The 24,975-nt window shown below is 43.9% G+C and overlaps 1 protein-coding gene and 1 long non-coding RNA gene across 4 annotated transcripts; one reads left to right on the forward strand and one right to left on the reverse strand.

The window, feature by feature from the left end:
* Positions 1-1,955: 1,955 nt before the first annotated feature.
* ABCG2 (ATP binding cassette subfamily G member 2 (JR blood group)) lies at positions 1,956-20,158 on the reverse strand. 3 transcript variants are annotated; one of them, XM_066318021.1, is made up of 17 exons: positions 19,970-20,158; positions 19,346-19,444; positions 15,197-15,409; positions 13,874-13,933; positions 13,278-13,392; positions 12,399-12,551; positions 11,812-11,969; positions 11,287-11,438; positions 10,707-10,811; positions 9,462-9,721; positions 7,729-7,811; positions 6,790-6,879; positions 6,043-6,167; positions 4,977-5,131; positions 4,006-4,095; positions 3,198-3,292; positions 1,956-2,701 (listed from the first exon to the last, which is right to left on the reverse strand). In XM_066318021.1, exons 3-17 carry the CDS (start codon positions 15,400-15,402, stop codon positions 2,551-2,553), a joined length of 1,998 nt encoding a protein of 665 aa, XP_066174118.1. In that variant the 5' UTR covers positions 15,403-15,409; positions 19,346-19,444; positions 19,970-20,158; the 3' UTR covers positions 1,956-2,550. The 3 variants fall into 3 exon arrangements, with proteins under 3 accessions (XP_066174118.1, XP_066174117.1, XP_066174119.1); XM_066318020.1 differs by lacking the exon at positions 19,346-19,444 and having other exon boundaries at positions 19,970-20,157; XM_066318022.1 differs by lacking the exons at positions 13,278-13,392; positions 13,874-13,933; positions 15,197-15,409; positions 19,346-19,444; positions 19,970-20,158 and adding an exon at positions 12,851-13,155.
* A 634-nt stretch (positions 20,159-20,792) lies between these two features.
* On the forward strand, positions 20,793-22,835 carry LOC136359975 (uncharacterized). The gene is made up of 2 exons (XR_010743394.1): positions 20,793-21,044; positions 22,487-22,835. It is a non-coding gene; the product is annotated as an uncharacterized lncRNA (long non-coding RNA).
* The last annotated feature ends 2,140 nt before the right edge of the window (positions 22,836-24,975 follow it).

Consider the following 24,975-nt stretch of genomic DNA (forward strand, 5'->3'; position numbering starts at 1 on the left):
GGCCCAGCGGCTCTGGCAGCCAAGGCCCAGAGCACGGCCACCGTGGTGCTGGCGCAGGGCCAGACTCTGGTCTGCTGTCCTCCTCCTCCTCCTCTGCCATCGGAGGGGCCGGGAGCGGACACAGGGGACACTGTCGGCGACACAGGGGACACGGCCAGCCCTGGACACTGTCCCACAGGCAGGACACCCCCCGAGGCCCGGCAGCCTGGCCCCGGGGGGACCAGCCCGACCCCGACCCCGACCCCGACCCGTGAGGCGATGTCACCCTTTCGATGACCGGAAAAGGAAAGAGCCTAATTCGCCTGAAAGGTTGTAATTTAAGACTGTGTTTCCAGACACAGAAACACTCCCATTCGTCAGCCAACCTGTCAATCACAATCCATGCTAAACCACCACACTTGGTGAAGTTATAAGGACCAGCTGCAACTAGATGGGCCGTAGGTTTCTGTGTCGTAAAATCTGGGATGATTTTCTTTTTTCCAAAAGCAAAAACTCCACTTTTGTTTCTTTGTAGTACCAGGACCTGGAGTTCCTGTCTACTTTTTTTAATTACCGTGTAATTATCTCCTCACCATTTCCTTCTGCTTAAAAAGGGCTAAGCTAAGGCTACAGAACACTCTCTGCCAACCTTTTGTGCTCTGAAGCTTTTGTTTTCCTCAGCAGCATGACATCTTACCACCAAAACAACACAATAATCAGTGATCGGATCAACGTGGATCCTACTGCCAGAGGTACGAAGATGTTAAATTTACGACGTGTGTGAGCTGCCCAATAGACAGAACTACAACCAGGAGTGATGTGAGTGAAGGCAGAGAGGCCTTGAGAAGGGTCTGGAGGGGAAGCACTTGAGGAAAGGCTGAGGAAATTTGGCCTGCTCAGCCTGGAAAAGAGGAGGCTGAGGGGAGACCTCAACTCAGTCTACAGCTTCCTCATGAGGGGAAGAGGAGGGGCAGGCACTGAGCTCTTCTCTGTGGAGACTGCCACAGAGCCCACAGGGAATGGCCTGAAGCTGTGTCACGGAAGTTTTAGACTGGATACCTGGAAAAGGTGCTTCACCCACGGGGTGTTTGGGCCCTGGAGCAGGCTCCCCAAGGATGTGGTCAGAGTGACGCTGTTCTACACCACAACACAGACTCTGAACTTCAGAAGGCTGAAAATGACTCCCCTGTTTTTGGGATGTGTCTCCCTTACATACTTTTTTACACAGACCGATTTGATTGGTGACAAGAAGACAAACCCCTTCAATCACATTGATCAGACCAGAGGGACATCAAGAAGCAGTCCCTCCTAGAGAAAAGAATGTAAACAAAATTACAGTTACAAAAACATGTCTCTTGTTTACAGAAAATTCCCTGGGAAAATAATTTCAGAAAACAAAAACATCTCAAGCACGAACCAGGGCTACAGTCAGAGTATCAAGCCAGACAGAGCTCAAGAAGCGTTTTGAGCAATGCTCTCAGGCACAAGGTGTGATTCTTGGGGATGTCCTGTGCAGGGCCAGGAGCTGGACTTGATGATCCTTGTGGGTCCCTTCCAGTTCGGGCTTTTCTATGTTTCTAAATCTCTTACAGAAATAAGGTCTTGTAAGTTTGTGGGTTTTTTATGACCTACACAAACTGGAGAAATATTGCAGGAGCAGCAAGATCAACAATAACATCCCAAGAGAGAGCTGTAAAGTTGTCTTCTATGCATTTTTATGCTTTTATTATGCATAGCTCTGCAGATAAAAAGGAGATGAACTAGCATTGCTGCACATGGCCAGGGAAAAGCTGGCCTGCCAGGAAGGGAATGCTGCAATCCACGGGCCCTTACAAAGGTGCTACCAGCCTGTTTAGTCATGCACTTGAAACTTGTCACCATAAAAGTGACTAAGAAGTATTCATGATAGCAGCATGAATGGGACAGTGAAGATGACTTGCAGTTATGCAGAGGAAATAAAAATTCCAGGACAAGGATTATGGGAAGTGGCACTGTAGGTAAGAATACCTTTATTGTAAAAAAAAGTGTTTCTACCACTTGAGTGAGGCAAGAAAGGCTTGATGGCATCAATAAATACATGCTAGAGCAGTAATGATTCCCAAACAGAAAAGGGCATTGGGATGGAAGGGATTTTGTCCCTGTCTCACATATCCTGTGACTACGTAAGCAGCCGAGACTGTGTTGGTGTCCTGATAAGCATCACTTAGGACTGAATTAGTTCCTGGTGAAGGTAGGTGCTAATTAAAGTATGGAATCACTATTTTTTTCAAGTTAAGCCACTAAATATTAGATACAGTGTTTGACAAGTTCGTAGCTAGAACACGCAGAAAGACTGAATAGTATCTTGAAGAAATGAATAGCTGTACACTTTTTTTTTGGTGGCAAAGAGGAGTGAGTAGTGCTAGACATTTTGGCAGAATAAATTAAGAGTACGCCTTTCACATACAAAGATGGCATTCATGTTGTTGGCTTAGGTAATAATAAAAGAAAGGTGTCTTTAAATAATGAGTGAGTTGCACAATCAGTTCAGCAAACTACTGAACAGGGGGAATTGCATCTTTCCCTCTGGTTTTAAGAGAACTTCTTCATGAAGCGCAGCTTGAGGTAGGCGATGGTGAGGAAGATGAGTGTCATGCAGGCCAAAGCCACGTGGTTCTGCCACAGGCCCCAGGGGCTCGGATCGATGCCTTGATTCGCCAGATATTCCTCTCCAGTACATATCCTGCAGGCAAAACACACACATTGATAAGCTTAGTCACTTCATCAACCAGTCAGCAGCATCTAGGAAGATCTCTAGAAGTTGTAGTGTGGTTTGCATGTGTTGTAGTAGGCCAGGCAAACACCAGCTATATGTCAATGGTTAATTTTCCTTTTGTAAATTTGCTTTTCTTGTAGCTCCAGTTTCACATAGGAAGCTGAAATGGATTTTGTGAGGCTGTACAGTTGTGTGTGTCTGCATAGATCTCACTAAATACAGTTTGAAGAAAAGTAAAAAGGCAGAATGCCAGGTATTTCTAGTGTTATAAACACTAAATATGGCAACAAGCAGCATGTTCCATGCACCCAGAATGTAAAAACCCAGTCAAAGGTTCCTTTTTCCATGTAAAAACTCACAGATTCTGTGATCATCAGTGAGTATCTCTGATACTCAGACTGATGTTCTAGGACTTCTAAAGTTACTGATGGTGGGATTCATTTCAATGTACCAAAATACTTACAACAGGCCTGCCTGTCGATATCTATTGTCACTGCCTAAATCTGTGCTGTTACTGCCACAGAAGTTCAGACCAGTGAACTCATTGATCTGTAAAGCCTTTTAAAATAAAAGAAACAAGGACAACAAAAAAGAGTAGGTTAAGGAGTGATACATTAACAAGATGAGATATAATGCAATTAAAATTAATTCTAAAAATGTGCTGGTATCACTATTATATTTGCCAAATCTCCATTTTTTTAGCAGAATAGCAAAGTTCTATTTTCCTTTTAAGAGTGGAATGTATACAGCCTGTACACACCTGGTAAAGCATTCACCACAATAGACTTTACCACCACCCCCTGGCCAGACTATTTCTGCACAGGCATAGTAAAGCCCAAATTTCTCTGCAAAACATCACTCTGGCTTAAATTTTTACAAATTAGGAGAAAAGCTTTAGCCTGGCAAGGTTTTTTTTGTTTGATTGATGGAAAAGACAAATAGAAAATCTTTACTTTTTTTGGTGGGGATAACATTGTTCTTCACTTTGAAACATTTCTGTCCCCCTGAAGTCCAGTGGATGTAGTAGTTGTGTCTCTCATATGATGTGTTTTCAATTTACAGAAATGAGCTCTTCTAAGCAGCAGTGGGTGCTGGTTGATGAGAAGCCCTTTTGTTTCAGGACACTGCACAACACTCTGAGATTGTTGTACTTCATTACTTTCCTTTTGTTCGTTAGGCCATCAAGTTTGAAGATTTCTTTATCATGATTAAAGACATTCCTTTCTAGCAAACCATTTCCAGGTTGGTACACAGGAAATCAGAGCACTTACTGTCATTCCATATCGAGGGATGCTAAGGTATTTGAGCCAGGAGAGCCAGGGCAAGACGCTTGTGAGATTGACCAGCAACCCAGAGAAAAGCTAGAGGCAATAATTACAAAAAAAAAGCCACAACAAACAAAAAACAGATTACAAATGACATGCTTTTATCATGTGTTCTTCTCTAGCTCTTGACTTTTCTTCTTCAGATAAAAAGGAATGGGAAAGCATTCCTAGAGGAAGAAGCTCTTCCATCAGAAGAACAAAAGGGAAGGATTTATATGTTACTAAGCTTTGGGCCATAAGCTCAGGTCTTTCCCCCAAACCAAGGAATGCTTTCCCCTGTGCAGTAAACCCACATGCTTCTTGTCTGGGGATCCCACATGGGTTCACATGAACTCTCTGCTGCTTCTCAGTGTGGGACTGCTGTAGGTTTTGCCTGTGTACCCTCAGTCTGAGGCAGTGTGGATTTTGGCTGTGGGTTCAGCTCTGCCTCATCTAAGGTGCCTGTCTTCTGACTGTGGCTGTGTGCTGTCCAGTTTAACATGTCCAAGGTGGGCTCTGCAGCAGAGGAGGACAGCTGGGCTAGTGGGCTCAGAAAGCAGGGGGCTGCAGGTCGTGTTCTCAGCCAGAGGCATTTGCCTTTCACAAAGTTAAGGGAGAGACAATGATATGTAGCCCTAGGTGGCTTCTCTACTTTCCAGGCGGTTTTCTGTCTGCCAGAGCCACAGAGAAGAAGTCAGAGGAGCCACACTCCTCTTCACACCCAAACCTCCAGCCCCCCCGTTTATTGTCCATTTAAAGGACAAATCAGAATATTCCACCCCACAGCATCAGGATACTCAAATCAGACAAATCAGGATGTCTTGACCCCAACAGACTTTTTGCAGAATTCAGCTGAACTCCATGCTAGCAGGATTTCTGGATTTCAGCATTTCTGGGATTTCATGATCCAGTCTAGAGAACTGAACAGTGCTACTCACAATCATGAAAACAAATGCGACAGTCATGAGTAGGTTTGCTACAGAGACCACGCTCTGTCCTGCTGCAATGGCAAGTGCCATGGAAGTGGCTGTGTAGGACACCATCATAAGGCTGAACATCATTATAAAGAAGGCTTCTGCTGTTGGTTTCAAACCTTAAAGATCAGAAGAAGAAGGGTTTCAGAATGATCCTGCTGAAAGCTCTGCTATAACCTGAACACTATCCTGAATTTCCTAGTGTGTCCTGCTTACAAAAAAACACCTTGTCTGCCAGCACCGGCTGTGTCACTGAGACCCAAGACTGCTGTGGTACTTGTAACAACCCTTGTGTGCCTGTCCTGACAGTAGAAGACAGGATGAATAAATAGTCTGCCCAAAACTGCAGTAAGACTGAAGACAGTAGAATGTGTAGAAGTACTGCACTTCACACATCCAAAGTGGCTGCAAGTTGTCCATCAAAGGAGGAACTTCTAGTGCACTTCCATGAGCAGCAGCTGTACAGCATTTCACTAGTTTCCAGCAGAGAACTCTCCTATAAGAACCTAGCAGCCTTGAGATGGCTATGGATTCAGGAGCAAGGCCTGTTTCATTCCAGTTTCACAGAGAGCCTCTTGCTGATGTGGCGTCATTTCCTATTCCTTAGGGAAAAAAAACTCAGACCAAAGCCAACAAACTGGTATTAATTTACACAGTGTTAAGATCTTAAAACAAAACCTTTTCTTTTAGGTGTTCTTGCAAGGATCAGAAAAGTATTTTACAACAGTCATCAGAAGCCAACAAGGCCATAGATAAAAAGGAATAAATCAAAAACTATGTAGTAATGGTGATGGCTTCCTTCTAGGCACAATGGAGATGAGACATGCCACAGATTCTCTGATGAAGGCTTAAATCTTTGCATCTTTTCTGTAGAAAACAACACGGTGTGCTAAAAGTAAGCTCAGTAGCCACTGCCATGCCAGTGTGGGGCTTTAGCCTCTCCAAATATCCATGTATGCATACAGAGGTATATGCACCTGCCATGATCTATTGAGGGGGTTGGAATGAGACACTAGGAGGCCATACTTGCCTAGCATGAAGTAAACAATGCAGGTGAAGATGATGCTGGGCAGAGTCCTTATGGGTATTAAATCAGCCATTAGCTTTGCTATGAAGTATGCAGATGTTCTGTAGTACCCACTGATATACTCATGTCTGGAACACAGAGATAGGTACAGCACATTACAAATTTAACCACTAAAACACAGTGGCTTTGATTTTCACCTCTTGACAAATGAATTCTAGCTCAAACTGGAAGAAAATCTTTCATACTTAGGCTATAATGCAACTTTCCAGTAAGCCTACATACTACAGAACTGGTGACATTTTCATATGCAAATGAATATGGGTATTTGTGCATGTAATTTTTAGTAAACTTATGTGTTGTGGCATCAAGACAGAGAGGGTAAAGTTTGAATAATTTTCATATTTTATACAGCATGATATGCATAGCTTTAAAGAATCCAGTTAGATTCTATGTATTGCCCTCACTAGCAAGTCACAAACTTGTTCATCAGTGCCAAAACTGAGTATTCAAGGGTTTTTTTCCTACTGTTTCAATAAACTTAAACTCTGGGCCATTTGTAATCATAGGGACCTTTTGTGGGGTTTGCAGACAACTCACTAGCAGGCTAACAGAGTACATTTTCAATGGGCACTGTTGGTGAAATAATTTGAAAATTCTGCGCTAGCTGTACTTAAAAGACATCTTCAGCATGTCGGACAAACTCAGAGTCTACCAGCAGAGCCTGGCAACCTTTTTGTATGTTTTACTTACATAAATATCTTCTTTTCCACAACGAAGAGTTCAATAGCTGAGACGCTGCTGAAACACTGGTTAGTGGTCAGAAAGAACATCACACCCATTCTGCAAAATAGCAAAACAGTGAGCTCTTATTTAAAATGGCATGTAAATGTAGTGTTTCCACGAGAGTGTACATAAATCCACCTGCAGTGCCTGAAGTTTGGCAGTGTTTGACCTCCCATCCCAAAATCTGTGGGAAAAATCTTGGCTACAAGTCTGAGCCTGTAACAAGCCTGACGTAGATGTGGTACAGTCATTATTTGGTTTGGCATGCCGTGATAGCACATTCTCTGAGGCAGTCAAAAGATAGAAAATCAACTGAGGTTTTGAGGGGCTGTGGTTTGGTTTTTTCCTTAACGTAATTTCCTGGCACGTTGAAGATTCTCAGATTGTGAGGCATTTGTGTGCTGCAAAGTTCGAGGAGCCAAATAAACAGTGTGAGAAGTTGTTTTCACCTTTTCCACAAAAATTTAAGGCATTTCCTACTCAATTTAAACCTGGGCTGTTTTTAAGCAAACACTGTGAAGTGTTTCAGGATTAAGAACCCAGAGGTTTCATAGCAGCAAACTCATGTGTCAGGTCAGGTACATACAGCTGTCAAAAATTATATACAGAGCAGCAAAATTTGAAAATCTCTTACTGCTGGCAAACTCAAGTGTGTGAATGGAAACAGTTGCAAGATTACAACTTTAGTAGCCTACCTTTATGTAGACACAAGTCTGTATATTTTAACCCTCTCTGCAGAGGAAACCCCTCTCCTTGCTAGAGGAAAAAAAATCACACCCTCTCTTCCAAGTCATACAGGCTTGGCCTTACTGATGTGAGGGGAAGCATTTGCTTTTAAGAGGTATTAAGCTCCTTTAAAGAGAGCTTTATCAAATTTTGTAATATCTATTACCTAGACTGACTGACCTGTTCTGTATTCCAGTAGAGTCGTCTTCAAGTCCAAAGAAAATGGCACCTACAATCAGTCCCAGAAGAGCTGTAATTAAAACCTGAATGGGAAAAAGAGAAAACAGGAGGGAAAGTATCATTCTCATTGCTCCAAAGGTTTTCCTGACTGCCACAATAAGGATGACAATTTCTTATGCTCTACAGCGTGTAATTACTGGGCTCTATCATACATCTTACTCATGGGATTGTTTTTAATGTGATGCAACAACAGGGCTACAGATATGCTGATATTTGCAGCCTGTAACTGTTTAAATAGCAGAGATAACAGCTGCCTCAAGGGTGTCATTTAAAAGACTCAAGTGTGTGCATCACACTTTTTAAATGCTAAATGCAAACGACAAAAAGCTCAGGAAAACTGATGGTATCAGGCAGTTCTGTCATTTTTAAGCCCGAATAATGCATGAGTCTTAACACCATAAACTACTTGATCCTGGTACCCTCTCACTAAGATCCTGCCGAAAGGAGCAAATGTCAGGGATAATTCAGCTCCTAAGCCCATTGCAGTGGAAAGCAGGGATCATTTCAAGACCAATTTGGAGCAGATTAATGAAAAAAAGGCTTAATGAGCCATGTACCCTTAAAAGAGCACTGGCCAAATCCACCCCTAATGAGGGTGGAGAGATAAAAAAGACTGTGAGAAACAAGTCCAGGACCATTAACCTTGTGCTGTGAAGGAGGCTCTTGAGAGCCTAATTCTTGTCACAAGGTCAAGCTTTTACAAAGCAATTATTAAGGATCTCCATAGTATCAACATACAGGCACACACACGTACTCAAAGCCTTTTAGCCTCAGGGATTCTGGACATGTTTTAACTCCACACCAGCCATTTATCCACTCATTATATAAAACATGAAGAAGATAATTTATACCCCTGGCTACAGGCCAGTTTTTCTATTGGCCTCTCCAGAACTGCTGAGAATTGCAGTGGGAGTTTTGGTGGTGTTGTGGCTGCAGAGTTTGGCCCATGAATTAGGAGATTCTCGGGGATTAGTCACTGTGCAGAGGCAACAAGCAGACAGACATTCTTCATTTTTTGAAAGCAATGTGCACTCTGAAGGAGTCCATCCTTTTGGTGCTGATCCCTCACAAAAAGCAGCACTAACAGAGCCAATGATTATCTTTCATGTTGAGTGTTCGACCCCCTTTTTGGACTTCACAACACCTTATCCAGACAACATCATCACCCATAATAACAGTCAAATGACCAAACAGCACACACATTACGAGACTGAAAAAATATTTTTGCACTTGAGCCAACTGCCAGCACTTCATTTTGTGCTGAAGTTGATTTAAGTATGCAAACGCAGTCTGTTAACTTTTCCTGGTGGGGGAGAGGATGTGAGACCAAACTCCACAGTGCCAAGCCTGGACAATTAGAGTCAAATCTAAAGAATGTTCTTGAGCAAATGTGTGAAACTACTTGGGACATAATGTGCTCCTAGCTGGGAGCAGAATGCCCTGCTGGGACAGGTCTTGCCTCCCAAAGTCTTTCAGTAGCCCAAAATTAATTACTGAACAGTTGCACATTTGGGAGCATTCAGGACACCTTCTATCCCCAGATTCCTAGACCTTGAGCACTCTTTCTTCAGATGCTTACTGCAGTAAAAAACCATCCCAATGACCTATCTAATAATCCAGGAGCCAAATAAATTCAATGTATACCACAAAATTATAGACACAAATAGTCTTACCTGAGCTATGGAAGCCTGAGGGCTTCTTATAAGGTTTTTAAATGTGCGCCTGGACACGCAATTCAGCTGGTGGAGGAAGGAATTGGCATATGTGATTTCCCTGAAAAGTCCTTCGGTTTTCTTTTTATTTCCTGAAGAAATGCTCTCTAAATGTGCTTTTGTTTCTTGGCAGTAGGCAGAGTTGGAGTATTTTTCTGCTAATTGCTCAGCCAAGGTTTTATCATACTCAGAGCGTTCTTCAGTGCTCTCTTCTGGAAAGACTGAAAAACCAGAAGAATTAAGAGGCACACATAGTTCCAGTGATCCACTGCACTCAGTCCCATAGCAGACAGTTCAAAGGAGTTCAAAGGGTTAGTATAAATTAGACCCAACCTCTCTGTTTGTGCAACCCGTCCCACAGGCAGCCTCCTCTCAGCTCGCTGACCAGAAATGCCCTTGTCTGCCCAGGGATTGCAACCTGGCAGCAACATGGCTTTTAATCAAAAAGTGATTTTTACACCTCCTTTGCTCCCAAAGGTTTCTGTAAGTGATCTGTTTCACAGATCTGATGACATGATCCTGGACTTCCCAGACTTTTAGATCCAGGTAATCTGCATGTGTCTACTTTGGTCATAAATTTCAGCTAGACCTCCTTTTTTTCTTAACTATAGTACAGTGTGAGCTTTTCAATTACAGATATGATGTGTGTTGCCAGCTTTAATATTTGCCAGATCCTGATCAGAGCATTTTTGTAAAATGATGGCTGCTCCTTTGGTAAAAGTATTAGTGAAACTGTGTTTGGGCACTCAGTGTATTCATTACTTCATTTGCCTTTTGACTCCTGTGAAAAGAGAGTAAGTTATTAATGAGTGGCAGCAGAAAAGTATGAGAAAGCATGCCCCAGAAAATAGGTGAGAGCTGATCTGTTAGTTTGGGGATAATTTCTGCCTTAGCATAACTTCAGGAAACCACCGGGTGAGCAGTGGTACCCTATCTCTACCCCTTCCCACCCTGCTCAGAGGAAGGAAAACAGTAATTTATGAACAGAAAAACTGTTCTATTAGGTAAAATAGTCGAGTCATAACTGCATCACATTATGACCTTAACAGGAAAAATTGTCCTAGTTTATCATCTCTGCTTCTGCAGGATTTCAGCTGGTTGAAGATGAAAGAAGCTCTTTCTGTGTTCTGAGAGTTACCAAAACAGTTTCTTGAATTCCCTTTCCACTCATGCTGGGATAACTTGACTCAGCTCTGGGTTTCATACCTGTGTAAGTTTCATCAGCCTTGCTCATTGCCACGGCAGTGGAGTCTCCATTGATGACGTCCAGGAAAAAGTCGGCGGGGTTGTTGAAAGGCTCGCACTGGTAGCCTGTGGTGACAGGGACACTGTGGTGACACTGTTCTGAGCCCTGGCTGCAGTTGTGTGATTGGCCAGGGGCTGTGCTTGGCTGTCAGGAGCACAGCCACACATCCTGCCCCCGGAGCAGCCTGCAGCAAAGGCACAACAGCCTTTGGAAAGTCCTTGCTTTCCCAAGGGATGAGTGGCATTGCTGGGCAGCATCAGCAGCGAAAGCAAAGTGACAGCTGGCTATGTGCTCTTCCCAGCCTTAACTTGGGCTTTTTAATTAAGAACATTTAATTAATTAATTTAATTAATATGCACCCAGGAACAGCTCACCCAAATCCACACATGGGTCAAGAGGAGAAACAATCACAGAAATTCTCAGCCTGTTAAAATGCTGGGCTTGCTTGGACACACTGTGTCCAATTCTGGCCCAGAGCTATTGGCATTTCACTCGAGTTGGTGCAGACCAAGGGCTGGCCCTGCTGGAAGTTGTGCTCACCAATGGACTGGAAGTACTGGATGGCCTGCTGGGCTGGGCCATGGTACAGCACTCTCCCTGCAGCCAGCAGGGTCAGGGAGTCAAACAGCCGGAATATGGAGTACCGAGGCTGGTGGATGGAGAAGATGATTGTCTTTCCTTGTTTTGACATCCTGAATGTGAAGAATGACAGAGGTGTCAGCTTTGTAGGTTGATTCGGTCTTTAGATAAGAGCATTTGAAAGTTCAATTGAGTCTTGATGAAGTCTGATTAGCTTATTATAACAGAGAAGGGAGAAGAAAGGTAAAAAGAAAAATACAATATTTAGGTCGTATTTACAGTGTCTGTGTGAGAAAAGAATTCTCACTTTGGAGAGAGAGAATTTGTACAGTTTTTTCCCACCCCGTTGGCATCCTTGGCTCACTGGTAAATAATTACATGTCTGAATTCCCTTTTTGCTCGTTGGAACTGTAATTAAAGTCTAATACAACTGAAGTGTAGCAGAGTGGAGTGCTGAGAGTGAGAAGCTGTTTCCAAGGCCATCACCTTTTCAGTAGCAGTAGGACAGCGTTAGCAGTGCTGGCATCAAGTCCTGTGGTCGGCTCATCCAAAAACAAGATGGCAGGATCTGTGATGAGCTCCATCCCAATGCTGGTCCTTTTCCGCTCTCCTCCAGACACCCCACGAGTGAACTGGGTACCAACCTGATAAAAACCAAGAAACTTTTCTTGTCTGGCCCAAAGAGAAATGCTTGAGCAGACAGCATCCTACCCATATGGCAGTATTTGGGGAGAGTTCTAAGGAATTCTGGCCCTACTCTCAGAAACAGATTCAAATGTTACCTCACACACAGCTTGGTTCTTAATGTTAATATTACTTGAGGTCTTGTCTTTTTCTCCAATCTCTAGCTTTCCCTTTCACCTTTCCCTTTTCCTTTCCTTTTCCCTGCAATGTGATACCATACAGCAGCATCAGCACAGTCTGTACAGGTCTCCATACAGAAACGTCACTAATTATTGTATTACTGAAACAGCCTGTAGAAGTTTACTTTTTTTTTAATCTGCCATGATAAGCCATTTTGTTAATTAATAAACCACTTACTACAGTTTAAGTACCATGTTTACAGGCCTTACCTTGGAATCTGCCACTCTGCTCAAACCCAGTTCCTTGATGACCTGATTCACTCGTTCGGTTTTTTCCTGTTCCTTCACTGACTTTGGCAAGCGGAGTGCTGCTGAGAAGTTCAGATTTTCTCTCACAGTCAGGGTTCCCATCACCACATCATCCTTCATTTAAAAAAAGGGTAGATACTTGGTGGTTGCTCAGCAGTTTCCATTTATTCCCAAGAACTGTATCTACCTATGTTTTATGCTGTCCTTGCATGCAGAGGGACAGTAGCAGCAGCCAGAACATGCAGTAAGGTGCATCTTCAATGCCTGGGTCATAGCAGAGTGTGGATTTCATGCACATAATTATATTTGCCTTAATTCATAAAGCAACGCCATATAGGAACAGCCTCCATCATGCATGATATCAAAATTATATAACAGCAAAGTATCAAAATCAGTTCACTATGTATTCTTACCTTATTCAGGTTTTTTGGAGGAGTTGAGGAGGGAGAGACTGAAGGGCTGAAGGGACCTGAGGTGCAGCTACAGCTCAGGTCATTATCACAGCGTGTTTGCCAGTGCAGCCTCAGCCCACCACAGGTGAGAGCAGGGAGAAAAGAGGGAAGCTAAAGAGAGGTTGGGTCCATGTGGATTAGGGTGAAGCATTCCCAGCTTGTTTTGTCAAAGGAGGAAGGAGGGGAGGTTTTTAGATGCCATCTGTTTGTCTCTTGCAAAGGGAATACGTCAGCTGTGGGAAGTTGAGATTTACATGTGCTTTGAGAGATCACCTTTCTGTAACATGTAATTTTAAGGACTTTTCCTAGATTGTTGGATCAAGGCAAGGTATTTGCGACACAGCAGCAACTTCTTACAATAGAATCCACAGTGACAAAAATTATTTACCTGTACTACGTACCCGGAGGTACATTTAAAGTTGGCAGGTTGAGGAGCTCCATTGATCAAAATGTCACCAGAGAGCCCATGGGGATCCTTCCTTGCAGCCAAAATGTCCAGGAGCCTAAAGGAAAAGTTGGTTACTTTGTCAGATGAACATGCAGGAGGCAAAGCCCTCTGAACCACAGCCCAGTTCATGGAACAAACAGCTACATAAAAGCAGATCACATGAAATATTTGTAATGTAGAAAACCCCCAGCAACTTTCATGGACTGAATCTCTTTTGTCCTGGTTTCCTAAGGAAATCTGTGCATTTGCAGGTCCATGTGCATTTTTTCAATAATTTGAGTTTAACCTCAAATTGGTTACACATTACCAGAATGGTGTGTAAGGACAAACTGTCAGCAACATGTGCACTAAAACTGAATTTCACCTCTCTCATATAAACTTTTTAATTCAAGTATTTCTCAGAAAACAGTGAGATTTGCACAGACCTAAAAAAAGAATTCAATCTTTCTCTGAAAGAGAAGTCCACTACTGATAAATGTGTACAGTTTCATTTTCCCCTTGGTCTAATTTCTGTGGAGGGCAAAGGGGGCACTTACGAAGATTTACCACTGCCTGTGGGTCCCAAAATTGCATTCAGTCCTGGTTTCATGATGCCACTGCAAGACAAAACAGATAAGTTTTACAAAATAGTTAGGGTGGGGTTATTTCTTTGCCTGTTTCAACTGGTAGGCCAGTGTAACTTATCTGTACAACTACTTTCTGCATCCCAATAATTTTGGAATTAATGAAGCTGGCTAATCACAAGCAATATTTATGATCAGACTTCACCTTACTTTTATTTCTAATTCAAGAAAAACTAACAGAACATAAACATGACTAAAATGTAGAAAATCCTGTACACGTATTTTTATCACATGAATGTCTATAAGAGAAGCACACATTTGCTTAGACCATAGTCAGTTCTAAAGGTATTACTCTCCCAACAGAGAGAATAATAGTCCCTGCAGGCAGAATAAACTAGGGATTTGTCTGTACTTAAAATGCAGTTGAAAAAATGCAGTTCTCTGTATCTGACATTAAGGCCCCATGAAACTCAAAAGCCAGATGGTAAATGTCACAAATTACTCATGTGAGTCAACTGAGGTACCAGTACACTTGGCTTTTGAGAAAAGCAACAAAGTCTTTAAGAGCCTGTGTTTGGCAGGTGTGGAAATTCCCTGGGCAAAGGGCAATATAGACAGAGCTACACAAAAGGGTGAATATTTATGCTAGAAATTTGAGTGAGGGAGCTGAAAGTCATGGGTGACTTGGAATAGCATATTGTATGAGCGCTTGCCACTGAGTTTAACTACTGAACTGTGAATGGGCAAGTTTTATTCACTGATTATTGAACAAAGACCATAATGACATGACTGCTTTACTGCAGTAGTGCTCACTGCTGGGGAAAAAAACCTCCCACTAAACAACTCAACAAAAAATCCCGCCAAAACTCCAGAAACCTTTACATCTCTTCAAAGTTAACCTAACCCTCACTTATATTAATGTGCTAAACATTTTAAGTTAAAGGCCCCCAAAAAACTAACCTTTCCCAAGGCTGCCTGAGGGAAGGGTAGGGAGGACAGGCCGTTGGTATCTCAGCTGAACACCCCAGCTCAGTGGGAGGATTGCCAGGCAGTGTAGGGTGGGCAGAGCTGACTGGCGTGCCCTGTGCTGATAGCAGCCAGGAGGGCTGCACCCCCAGGGCCCAGGGAAGTGAGCTCTCTGATGTACAGGCTCAGCCCATGGACTGACAGCAAACACAAAGCAACCACACATACAAACAATTTTTCTAAATCTCAAGCTGCATGTTACGCTGAATGGCAGCTCTCCAGGCAGAAATAAAGCTTACACACACTCTAAAGAGATGTTTAAATACGTACTTGACATCTCTCAGAACTTCTTTCTTGGTGGTTTTTTTGAAGCACAGGAACCCAGTCTTTGTCTTCACACGGTAGCAGATGTTGTGGAAGGTGAGCACGCTTCCTGCCCTGCCAGCCAAGCCTGGCGAGGACTGCATTCCGCTGGGAATGCCATTTATACCAGCTTCTGACATCTGAATGTACAGGTGTGGCTGGTCCTCTGCCATCTTTCCTCTGGAAATGAAACATAGGAAAGGGAAGACTTGATTAGGTGTGAAAAGGAAAGGTATGTCTTTTGGACCCAGTGTTCGGCACAGGGCCCACGGTGGGCCTGGAAGAGGCTCATCTAGGTGTCTGTCTTTTGGACAGGGAGGTTGGGTCCTGTGGGCTCAGACCTGGAGATGACACAAAGCTGATGAGGAGTTGAGTCTGCCAGAGGTAGGGAGATAGAAGAGTTTCCCTCCACCCTGATGGTCTGCTGGGGTGGGCTGACCTTGGGGGGCCACAGCTGCTCACCCAGCCACCCTCTGAGGTAAATATCTACTCTGGCACCTGGACTTCCTTCTCTGGGGTCTGTTTTTCCCACATTTTCTCACTCCTCTCTCACAGTTGCTGAACAACATCTTCTGCCCTTTCTTACACATGTTTCCAGAAAGGCTCTACCGTCACCACTGACACGTTCAGCTTTGCCTCAGCAGCTGGAAGTGGCTGTGTCTGCCACAGCACAGCTCCAGGATCTTTCCCACAGAATCCTCCTTCTCGAACTACCCCTCAGCAGCAGCATCACCTGGCCACAGGCAGCAACTGTTTCATTAATCTAAATTATTTTCCCAGGGATATAGCAACGTGGAAACTGACACTGCTGCCAAGTAATTCTCCTCCTTGGGTTTGATTTTCATGTGAAAACTAGAAGGTAGTTGTGGGATAATTAAAGTTATCTCACCTCCCCATCTGCCAGGCTTCTGCCTGCGAGCTGTCCACCTGCACAGCGGAGCATTCCTGGCTGTCCCCCTACACGCGGACCTTTGTCCCCTTTGTGCTTCCTTAAGGGTCATCTGAGTGAGAGGCAGAGTCTGGGCTCTCTAAATAATGTGTTGACTCATCAGAGTCTAATTACCTGAATTGTCACCAGAGGAAATGTTAACAATGCTATAATTCTTGGGAATCAAGAGGTTAGATGAGCAGCTGGGAGCTCTGGGGTGACCAATCCCTTACCTCAGCATCGTTACACTGCTTACACCAAGAAAGGAGGCAAATTATGGCACAGTTTCAGACATGCTGAATGAATTTGAGAGCCATTAGTAAAAAGGAGCCTTGGAGAAAAAAAAAAAAACAAACAAAAAAACCCCAACAAAACAACCAAAAAAACCCAAACAAACAAACAAACAAAAAAAACCCCCAACAAACTGTTTAATCTAACAGGCTCATATGGCCACATAAAAACACAAACCCAAGCCCTTATCTTGTCAGTTTGCTAAGGTTGCTTGATCACATTTTTTTCTCAGCTTAATATTCCAGTATTACTGATGCAACATTATGAGCAAATGAGAAAAAAAATGAGGTAGAGTTTGACCTCAGGCATAATAAACAGAATGGTTACATTTTTCTTTGTTTCATTTGATTTTGTTGGGTTTTTTGGTCTTTTTTTTCCCCCAAAGACTGGCATAAAAACCTAGCTCAACACTTGCACTGAAATTCCTGAAATGTGCTTCAGGAAACAAACTTTTCTTTTTAGGCATTAAAGAAATTAATTCTTCCAGATGGAACTAGACAGGTAGACAGCAAGCAGAGAATCAGAAACTGTTTTCACAGGTAAAGGATGACACTGCTTTCAGTGTCATTCCTAAGAACACACAATCTGTCATGTCAAATTTAATCTATCAATCAAGTTATGATGAGATTGTACACATCCCTGCAAAAATGTGTGTAGAAGCTATATAATTAAACAAGGCATGGGAAGAATTACATATATCCATAGCAAACAGGCCCTCAATGGCTATTTAATACAGCTGTCAGCAGGAAAATTCCAGTTCAGGAAAGCTTGATAACCCAAATTTCCAGAGAAAAACAATGTTCTTTGCTATTGTCCCCTGGGAAAGCATTAACTACTGGGAGCTGTGAGCAGAGGCTGGATTCAGGTCTCACTGGACCTCTGATTTAAATTGTCACAGCCCTTTCTGGCTGCAGGGTGCTTGTGCCACTTTCAGGGACAGGGTGGGGTGCAGCAGGTGGAATACCTGGTACATGGATTTACCTCTGTTCTGTTCCTGCCTTCAGAAAAAAAAAAATCAAAAAACCCCAAACATCTATTTCAAATGTTCCATTAATACTGAAAATAGCATTTCACACTTCCAGAGCTACTAGAATTTATTGCAGAAAGAATCTGCAGAATGCTCATTCGCTTAGAGCTGGAGTGGCTACTTCTGCTGTGTGAAATCCGTGTTGGCTGCTCTCTCCTGAAAGGGGCATAACCACTGCAAGGTCCCCACCACAGCAGCCCCTTGGGCTGGCAGAATGACAGGGCTCTGGACATGCATTTTTGGGGAATCCCAAAACCCAGCTTCTCCCTCGGAGCAGGGAGTGCCAGCACAAGATCTGGTCGGCTGTGGCTTTGCCTGGGTGATCCGTGGTGGCCTCCAAGAGAGGCCATTTGGATCTCAGCTAACAGGGATGAGATGAAGTGCTAACAGGAGAAATTATACACACATGCTAAAATCAGGCATTTGATTTGCTTTGCTTTTTTGGATGCCTCTTTTTCGCTGCGGTGTAAAAGGTTGCAGTGAGATAATCAGTTTGGTATTTCACAAATCTACCTTCCCATTTCTGATCCCGCAATGAACTTCACCAGAGGAAGAGAGGGTCCTGCTGCTTCACAGCTAATGTCATTGTCAGCTGTTAAAATTGCTCCTCAGAAATGGAAATTTTAAAATATTGCAGATTTTATCTGTTTAAAAATAATTCATTAAGTTTAGTGTAACAAACAGCCATGAAACATTTCAAATCAGAGCTTGTGCAGGACAAAAAAACAACCAAGATGAATGTTAAACGAATCAATTTCTATGCAAATTTTAAATTAAGTTTCTCAGATTTCATTGCCAATGGCTTACACATATTTACTTTAAATCAGAAACGAGCAGAAGATTCTATGACAATATGTATTGCCTGCTGTATTCAGAAGTATTTGTTAATCTCAATAAAGTGTTTCATATCCTTATCATATCAGCCCTGAGTATACTACACTTTGCATCAGCAGAACAAAAAATTTATAGTCTCTCTGGAATTTTTTTTTTTTCAGAGATATTTAGCCTCAGAAAATTTTGTCAGGAGACGAAGTACTGGATCTAGAGATTTTATTAATGGCAAAATGAAACCACTTTCTTTAAAACAACTGAGAAATCTTTTTGCCCACTGTTTTAATGCCCATAAATGAAGGTCTCAGTACAGTCATTTTCCTGACTATTCCTCTGAGACTTGTAAAATATGAAGTCACTTTTTTCCTGCACACACAAGGGAAATAAACAAAACCATCAAACAAAACGAAACATGTTACAAAGTTCAGTTGATTCAAACATACTTAAACCACAACTATACCATACCTGGAGTCTTTCAAACAGTTTCAATAAATATATTTGTGTGCTTTATATATTGTCTATATAAAAAGGTAAAGAACATTTATTCCTGTAGTCTTCCTGCAAAGCTTTTGGCACCAGAGGGATTTGCAGTTCAGATAGAAAAAAATATAAAATACTAAAGAACAATACGATTGGAGGGGTAGTAAAATTAGAAACAGCAAAATTCAGACCTGCATTTTTGAAAATCCAGGCCGTTACTCAATAGATTTTATCTCTGTAGAGTAAGCATTGACGTTACTTGAGGAGAAAGACTTATAGAGACACAAGCAGCTTGCAGCATAATTTTCTAAAGGAAACTGCCCCAAACCCTTTTTAAAAACTGTCCTTTTTTATTCTGGATATTTGAACATGTCAGAAAAACCACTTAATTAAGTGTACTATTATTTCTCTTCTTTTTAGTGGGTCCAAGTTAAATCTTGCAGCCTGCAAGCTGAAACAGTGCTGCATGTACAAAAAAGCATTTTGGACTTTGGATACATATATAAATTCAGAAGTTGAAAATATACCTTTTATATATAAAAGTATATATAAAGTATACCTGCTTTAGCAATTTCCAGGGATATGGACTGACCAGAGAATGTGGATGCAAAGGGGCCAGGACCATACATTCCTCTTTCTCAGGAACACGTGCAGGAAGCTAAAACCGTTTTAGTAAATAAGGATAATGCGATTCAGGCAATCTGTAAGTTAATTGCCGGCCGATTTGGCGGGGATTTGTAACCTGCCTTCCATGAAAAGAGCCCTGTGTGTTAACCGGGCACCGAGCAAGCAGCGCACGGTGCGTGCAAGCATTTTGCACACGTGTTAACATGCAGGAGGGAACACCAAGAAGGGCAGCTCCCACAAAATTTTCTCATGATGCACCTTTTTACTGGCTTTAATTTATGCCTTGAAGTGTCCACACACAGAGAGACATACCCCGCCTTTTACAAAGCGTATTTTCATGGATTTCTTGCCTTCTCAACAAAATCCCCTTGAAAAGCTGGGAGAAGGCAAGCGAGCGTTTTGCTGCGTTTTCCTCGGCTGTTGGAGAAAACCAGGGGCTGAATATCATTCCACAGCGGTGGCAGCGCAAGGAATTCACGGACGGGGAAGCAAGCCGCTACACCGAGCTAAATCTGTCCCAGTGAAAGGGCTGAGCTGCTGCTCCCGCCTCACTCACCAGCAGCGGGTCCGGGGCAGCGCTGAGAAGGCGGCAGAGGCGCTGGCAGGGCGGGATGCAGGATCCAGGGAAGGGAGGAGCGCGGCTGCGGCGGCTCACTCAGCTCGCGGGGCCAGCCGGATCATCACATCTGCCGCAGGACGAGCTGGCAGCTGGGTTCCCTATGCCTCGTCACGGCGGGCAGTCTCCACCCTCCGCCTTTGTGGGGAGGGCAGGGCCAGGGCGAGCCAGGGCTTTCACCTTTCCCCCTTTTGGCTGAACAAGTTGTAAGCTGCCGCAACCCAATCACGCCGGCCGTGGTGTCACTGTGAGTGAAGGAGAGCTATCCAGACCTGCCCCAGGCTTCCAAGCATGGACAGGCTGGCAAAGCTGGCAGCGCGGGGTGAAACCCAGCATGGCATGTCAGACAAAGCTCAGCTGCATGCGATGGCTTCTCCCCCAGAGTCCTGGAGATGGGTACGTTTTCCTTCAGTTCCAAACACCTGCAAAAAGGCAAGGGCTTTTCTGAGCCCATCAGAGAGAGGTTTGCACAGGACAGTATATGTGGGTGTGACATTGGTGCTGTGGAAGGAACCAAGGGTGAGGCAGCCTTTGTTATAGGAAGTAGGAGCACTGGTCCCCAGCTGAGGTTACTGGGCAGCATCAGCCACAGCTTCCCAGGAGCTGTGCTAACGGGGACCAGGATCAATGACAGGCATGTCACTTGTATGTGCTGCCTGATGCAGTTTTTCTTTCCAGGACAGATGTATCTTCCAGTAATCCCAAAGAAAAGGTTGGGCAAACTCTGGGGGATGCTGAAGAAACTCCTTCAGTTCTGTTGGCACCATCTCACGCAAGGGCTTTGCCAGAGCTTTGACAAATGCATGAGCCTGTGAAGTCACAATCTTTCTCCTTGGCAGAGGACACAGAAGAGCACGTTATGGATGTTTTCCATTTAAAATAATGATATTTTTATCATATCTTTTTCCTAGAAAGAGTCATTTGCTGATTATTAAACATCAAGACTGCCTGTAAAGAGCTCTCCTGGACCAAAGACCATAGGGCCAGATTCTTAGGTGGCTGTAACCTGTGACAGGTAAGTATATTATTGCTCATAAACCATGCTCCTGAGACCTTGTTCTTTCCTTTATCAATAATTTTATAATAATTAACTCTCTAGTATATTTATACGAGACTTAGAAGCATGTCAGCAGCTAGTGAAAATCGTTGCATAGTCCCAGTGGCATTTGAGAAGGTGCACATATGACCAAAGAGGTGCAGAAATCTCTTGCTGTTATCTCGTTCAGGGAGCATATCTCAGCCTGGGCAGGAAACCTCAGCAGGCAAATTGCAGTGTCAGATATGGGCTATCTCCAGGCAGTTTAGATGCAGGACTCAAAGGTGTAACTTACTAAGTGAGTTCGTACATTGGGATGAGCTGTTGACTCCCTCAAAGACAGAGACCCTGCAGGGAGAACTTGACAAGTTGGAGGGCTGGGAAATCACCAACCACCTGAACTTTAAACAAGGTGCTTTATTTTTCACCTGGGCTGTGGCAGCCCTGGCTGTAGGGGCAGCCTGGGCAATGAGAGGCTGGAGAGCAGCGCTGTGCAAAGGGCCCTGGGCTCCTGGGCCATGGAAAGCTGAATGTGAGCCAGCAGTGCCCTGGCAGCCAGGAGGGCCAACCCTGTCCTGGGGACATCAGGCCCAGCACGGCCGGGCAGGGGAGAGGATTGTCCCCTCTGCTCTGCTCTGGGGCGGCCTCACCTCAGTGCTGGGGCAGGTTTGGGTGCCACGGTGTGAAAAAGACAGGAACCCATTAGAGAGGGTCCAAAGGAGGCCACGAGGATGGTGAAGGGCCTTGAGGGGGAGCTGTGTGAGGAGTGGCTGAAGGCACATGGTCTGTTCTGCCTGGAGAAGAGGAAATTGTGGGGAGACCTCATTGCAGTTACAGCTTTGTTGTGAGGGGAAGAGGAAGGGCAGGCACTGAGCTCTTCTCTGTGGTGACAGTGACAGAACCTCAGGGAATGACATAAAGCTGTGTCTGGGGAGGTTTACCTTGGATATTAGAAAATTAAAAAATGGGATAAAGAAAATAAAGTTTCTTCCCCCAGGGGGTGGTTGGGCACTGGAACAGGCTCCTCAGGGAAATGTCAGTTCCAAGCCTGACAGAGGTCAAGAATATTTTGGACAATGCTCTTGGGTACATGATGTGATTCTTGTGACTGTCCTATGCCGGGCCAGGAGTGGTACTTTATGATCAGTCTCGGGTCCCTTCCAACTCAGGATATTCTCCTAGAGTTAGGAAAAACCAGAACACTGGCACAGGATGCAGAGGGAGGTGGCTGTTGCTCACAGCATGGCTGGTGCTCACAGCATGGCTGGTGCTCACAGCATGGCTGGTGCTCAGGCTTAAACCAATCAATCAACAACAACAACAAAAGGAGAAGAAAAACTGTGGTTATTTTGTTCGCACAAATACTTGCTCTACTTTTTAAGAGCAAATATATATATATTTTTTTTTAATTGTGGGCACAGGTATCCTTGAGATTGTTTCCAAATGCGCAGATTCACAGTTGTTCCTGTCTTCAGGCATGGAGTGGACTGTCTGAAGGAAAGTCCCAGCTGATGCTTGCATTAGAGCCTGAAATGCTGAGTAATGGTATTCAGCCTGTCTTTCTGCAGTTTTGGAAGCTGGCCAGGAGCAATTTAATTTCACTGGGAAGTTTTTTCTCTCAGACACATGTATGAGACACATGTATAGACAATGGGAAGGGATTGTGTTATCAACTCTGATCACTGCTGAGACATTTAGTGGTCCTGTATAAAGATAGTAAGGAGCTATTGACATTCAAATGAGTAATAAAAGAAATGCATTGTAAGAACATGATTCCTCAGAGATAAGATTACAGATTTCATTAGGGAGAGACAGTGCACACTTTGGCGTCTCATCAGCTTTGCTGCTGCAGGGCTCTCAAGGGGATCAAGGTTCATGTACTGCTGCAGGGCTTAAAACTTGTGCCCTCAGGAGTGCAAAACTCAGTAATTCATTCTACTCTAAAAATTGTTTTCTGTCTTGCTGTCTCCAAGGCCATGCTTGTCCCAGGTGCTTATCTGTCAGGTAAGAATGCATGACAAGTGTTACTAAATTTTTCCTCGTCTATCTTTGGGCAAACCAGTGGTGTATCACAGGATTACTTTATGTTAGTAACTGATTAAGTGTGGAGTTCAACCTTTCATGCTTCTGTTTTGTGTTTGGTCAGATAAGAGGCACACCCATAACATGCAGCTGACCTTTGGTCAGTTCACAACACATAAAGCCTGAGATGTTAAACACACCGTAAGTGAGGTATCACCTTATCAGACAATCCTTCCAAGCAACTTGCATGCGCTGTTTAAATATTAAATCTGGCAGAAAGTCACCACCAGCTGCCCATTAACCAAAACAAAAGGTGAAGTCTGTGCAGCAGCCACACTAGCTAAGGTGAGGTCCTGGGCTGTGCCCTTTCTTTGTTTGGACTTGAATGAACCTCTGCACTTTCATCTCAGCACTGGGAGGCAATGCCTAAAAACGTAATAAAAGTTTATTACAAGGAGGAGAAGAAAACGTCTTGTGTGAGTAGTTGCTATTGAAAGACTAGAGGTGATGAAGGAAGGGATGTTGACATTGAATCTAATGTTGCTCAACATGATGCTCACCAGGAATTCTCCTGAGCTGAAGATCAGGCTGGAATGGTACTGTGCAGTACTTCCAGCTTGGTGTTAAACCTTCCTGGAAATAACATGATGGGATTTCCCTCATAAGGCTTAACATTCCCATAATAAATTACTTCAATTGTGCCCCAGTACCAGTTAAATCACTGTGATGTTAACATCACACATTTCACTTGAGTGGGAGGTTTCCTAGCAGGTTCCCTGCTGCTCAGAGTGAGTTGCATTTCACTGATGTGTTCCAGCCTCCTGAATTTAGGCTTAGAGCTATAATCCTTCACAACCCTGCTTTGTCTTACAGGTATTTTGACTATATCTTGCTTTACAGGCCAAAACCTGGCTTACTTGAGAATTAACATACCTATGAAATACCCAAGAGCTCTGTTTCTTCTCAGTGAACACAACAGTCTCTTAAACTGCTAACACCAGATGCTTCTAACCCTTTTCCATGTCTGCAGTCATGTTTTCCTTCCAAGCTCTCTGATTTCTTTGAGACAGCAAGTCCCAGGCAGGGAGTGGAAGCACTCCAATGGCAAGCACTGCACCCTCTGTGAAATGACCTGAACACAAACAAAGGGCAAGGACAACTTGATAGATACCCTCCGAGTTTTCACATCCATCCATGGCTGTTCTAATATATACCAGCCACTGCTAAATTGCTGCCATCTTGTGCCAGAGCAGGAATGGGGGAATTGCCTGTGGACAAACAGCAGCAGGGCAGTGCTGAAGAGCTGTTCCCCCTCCATGTGCTGAACTGTGCGGCAGAGAAGCGAGCGGAGCTCTCAGCATCCTTCATCCCTGGTGCCCTCTAGTGACTGTCACTCTGCCCTCCCGGCTCACGCTGCACAGGTTCCCGAGACACAAAGCTGCTTAGGGGCCAGGCCCGGGGCAAGAAAACAAATTGGATGGAGTCTGTCCATTAGTAACAGTGTGGGACGTGAAACTTGGTGATCTGTTTTATTTCCCTGTACTTCACGCAGGCAGCACCACCACTGCTCTGCACCAAAAATTTAAGAACAGCAAAAGAGCTTCTTGGAAACATAGAGAACCACCTTGGAAAAGGAGGAAGGCTGTTTCAGGAGGGGCTTGCATTAGTTGTGCTTTTACCACCATCCACTACATCAACACTCACACTGCATTAGCCTCGAAGAGAGAAGAGCTCAAGAGAGTGTCTGATCCACGCTCAGGATCATGCCTCACTGCATCATCTCATGTCCCTGTGGGATCAGTGCAGAGATGGGGATGTCTAGGCTGGGAAAAAAAGGAGGCTCAGGAGAGACCTTTTTGCTCTCTACAACCACCTGGAAGGAGTTTGT

Source organism: Sylvia atricapilla, chromosome 4, assembly GCF_009819655.1.
Source record: "Sylvia atricapilla isolate bSylAtr1 chromosome 4, bSylAtr1.pri, whole genome shotgun sequence".
In the NCBI taxonomy this organism is placed as follows: Eukaryota; Metazoa; Chordata; class Aves; order Passeriformes; family Sylviidae; genus Sylvia; species Sylvia atricapilla.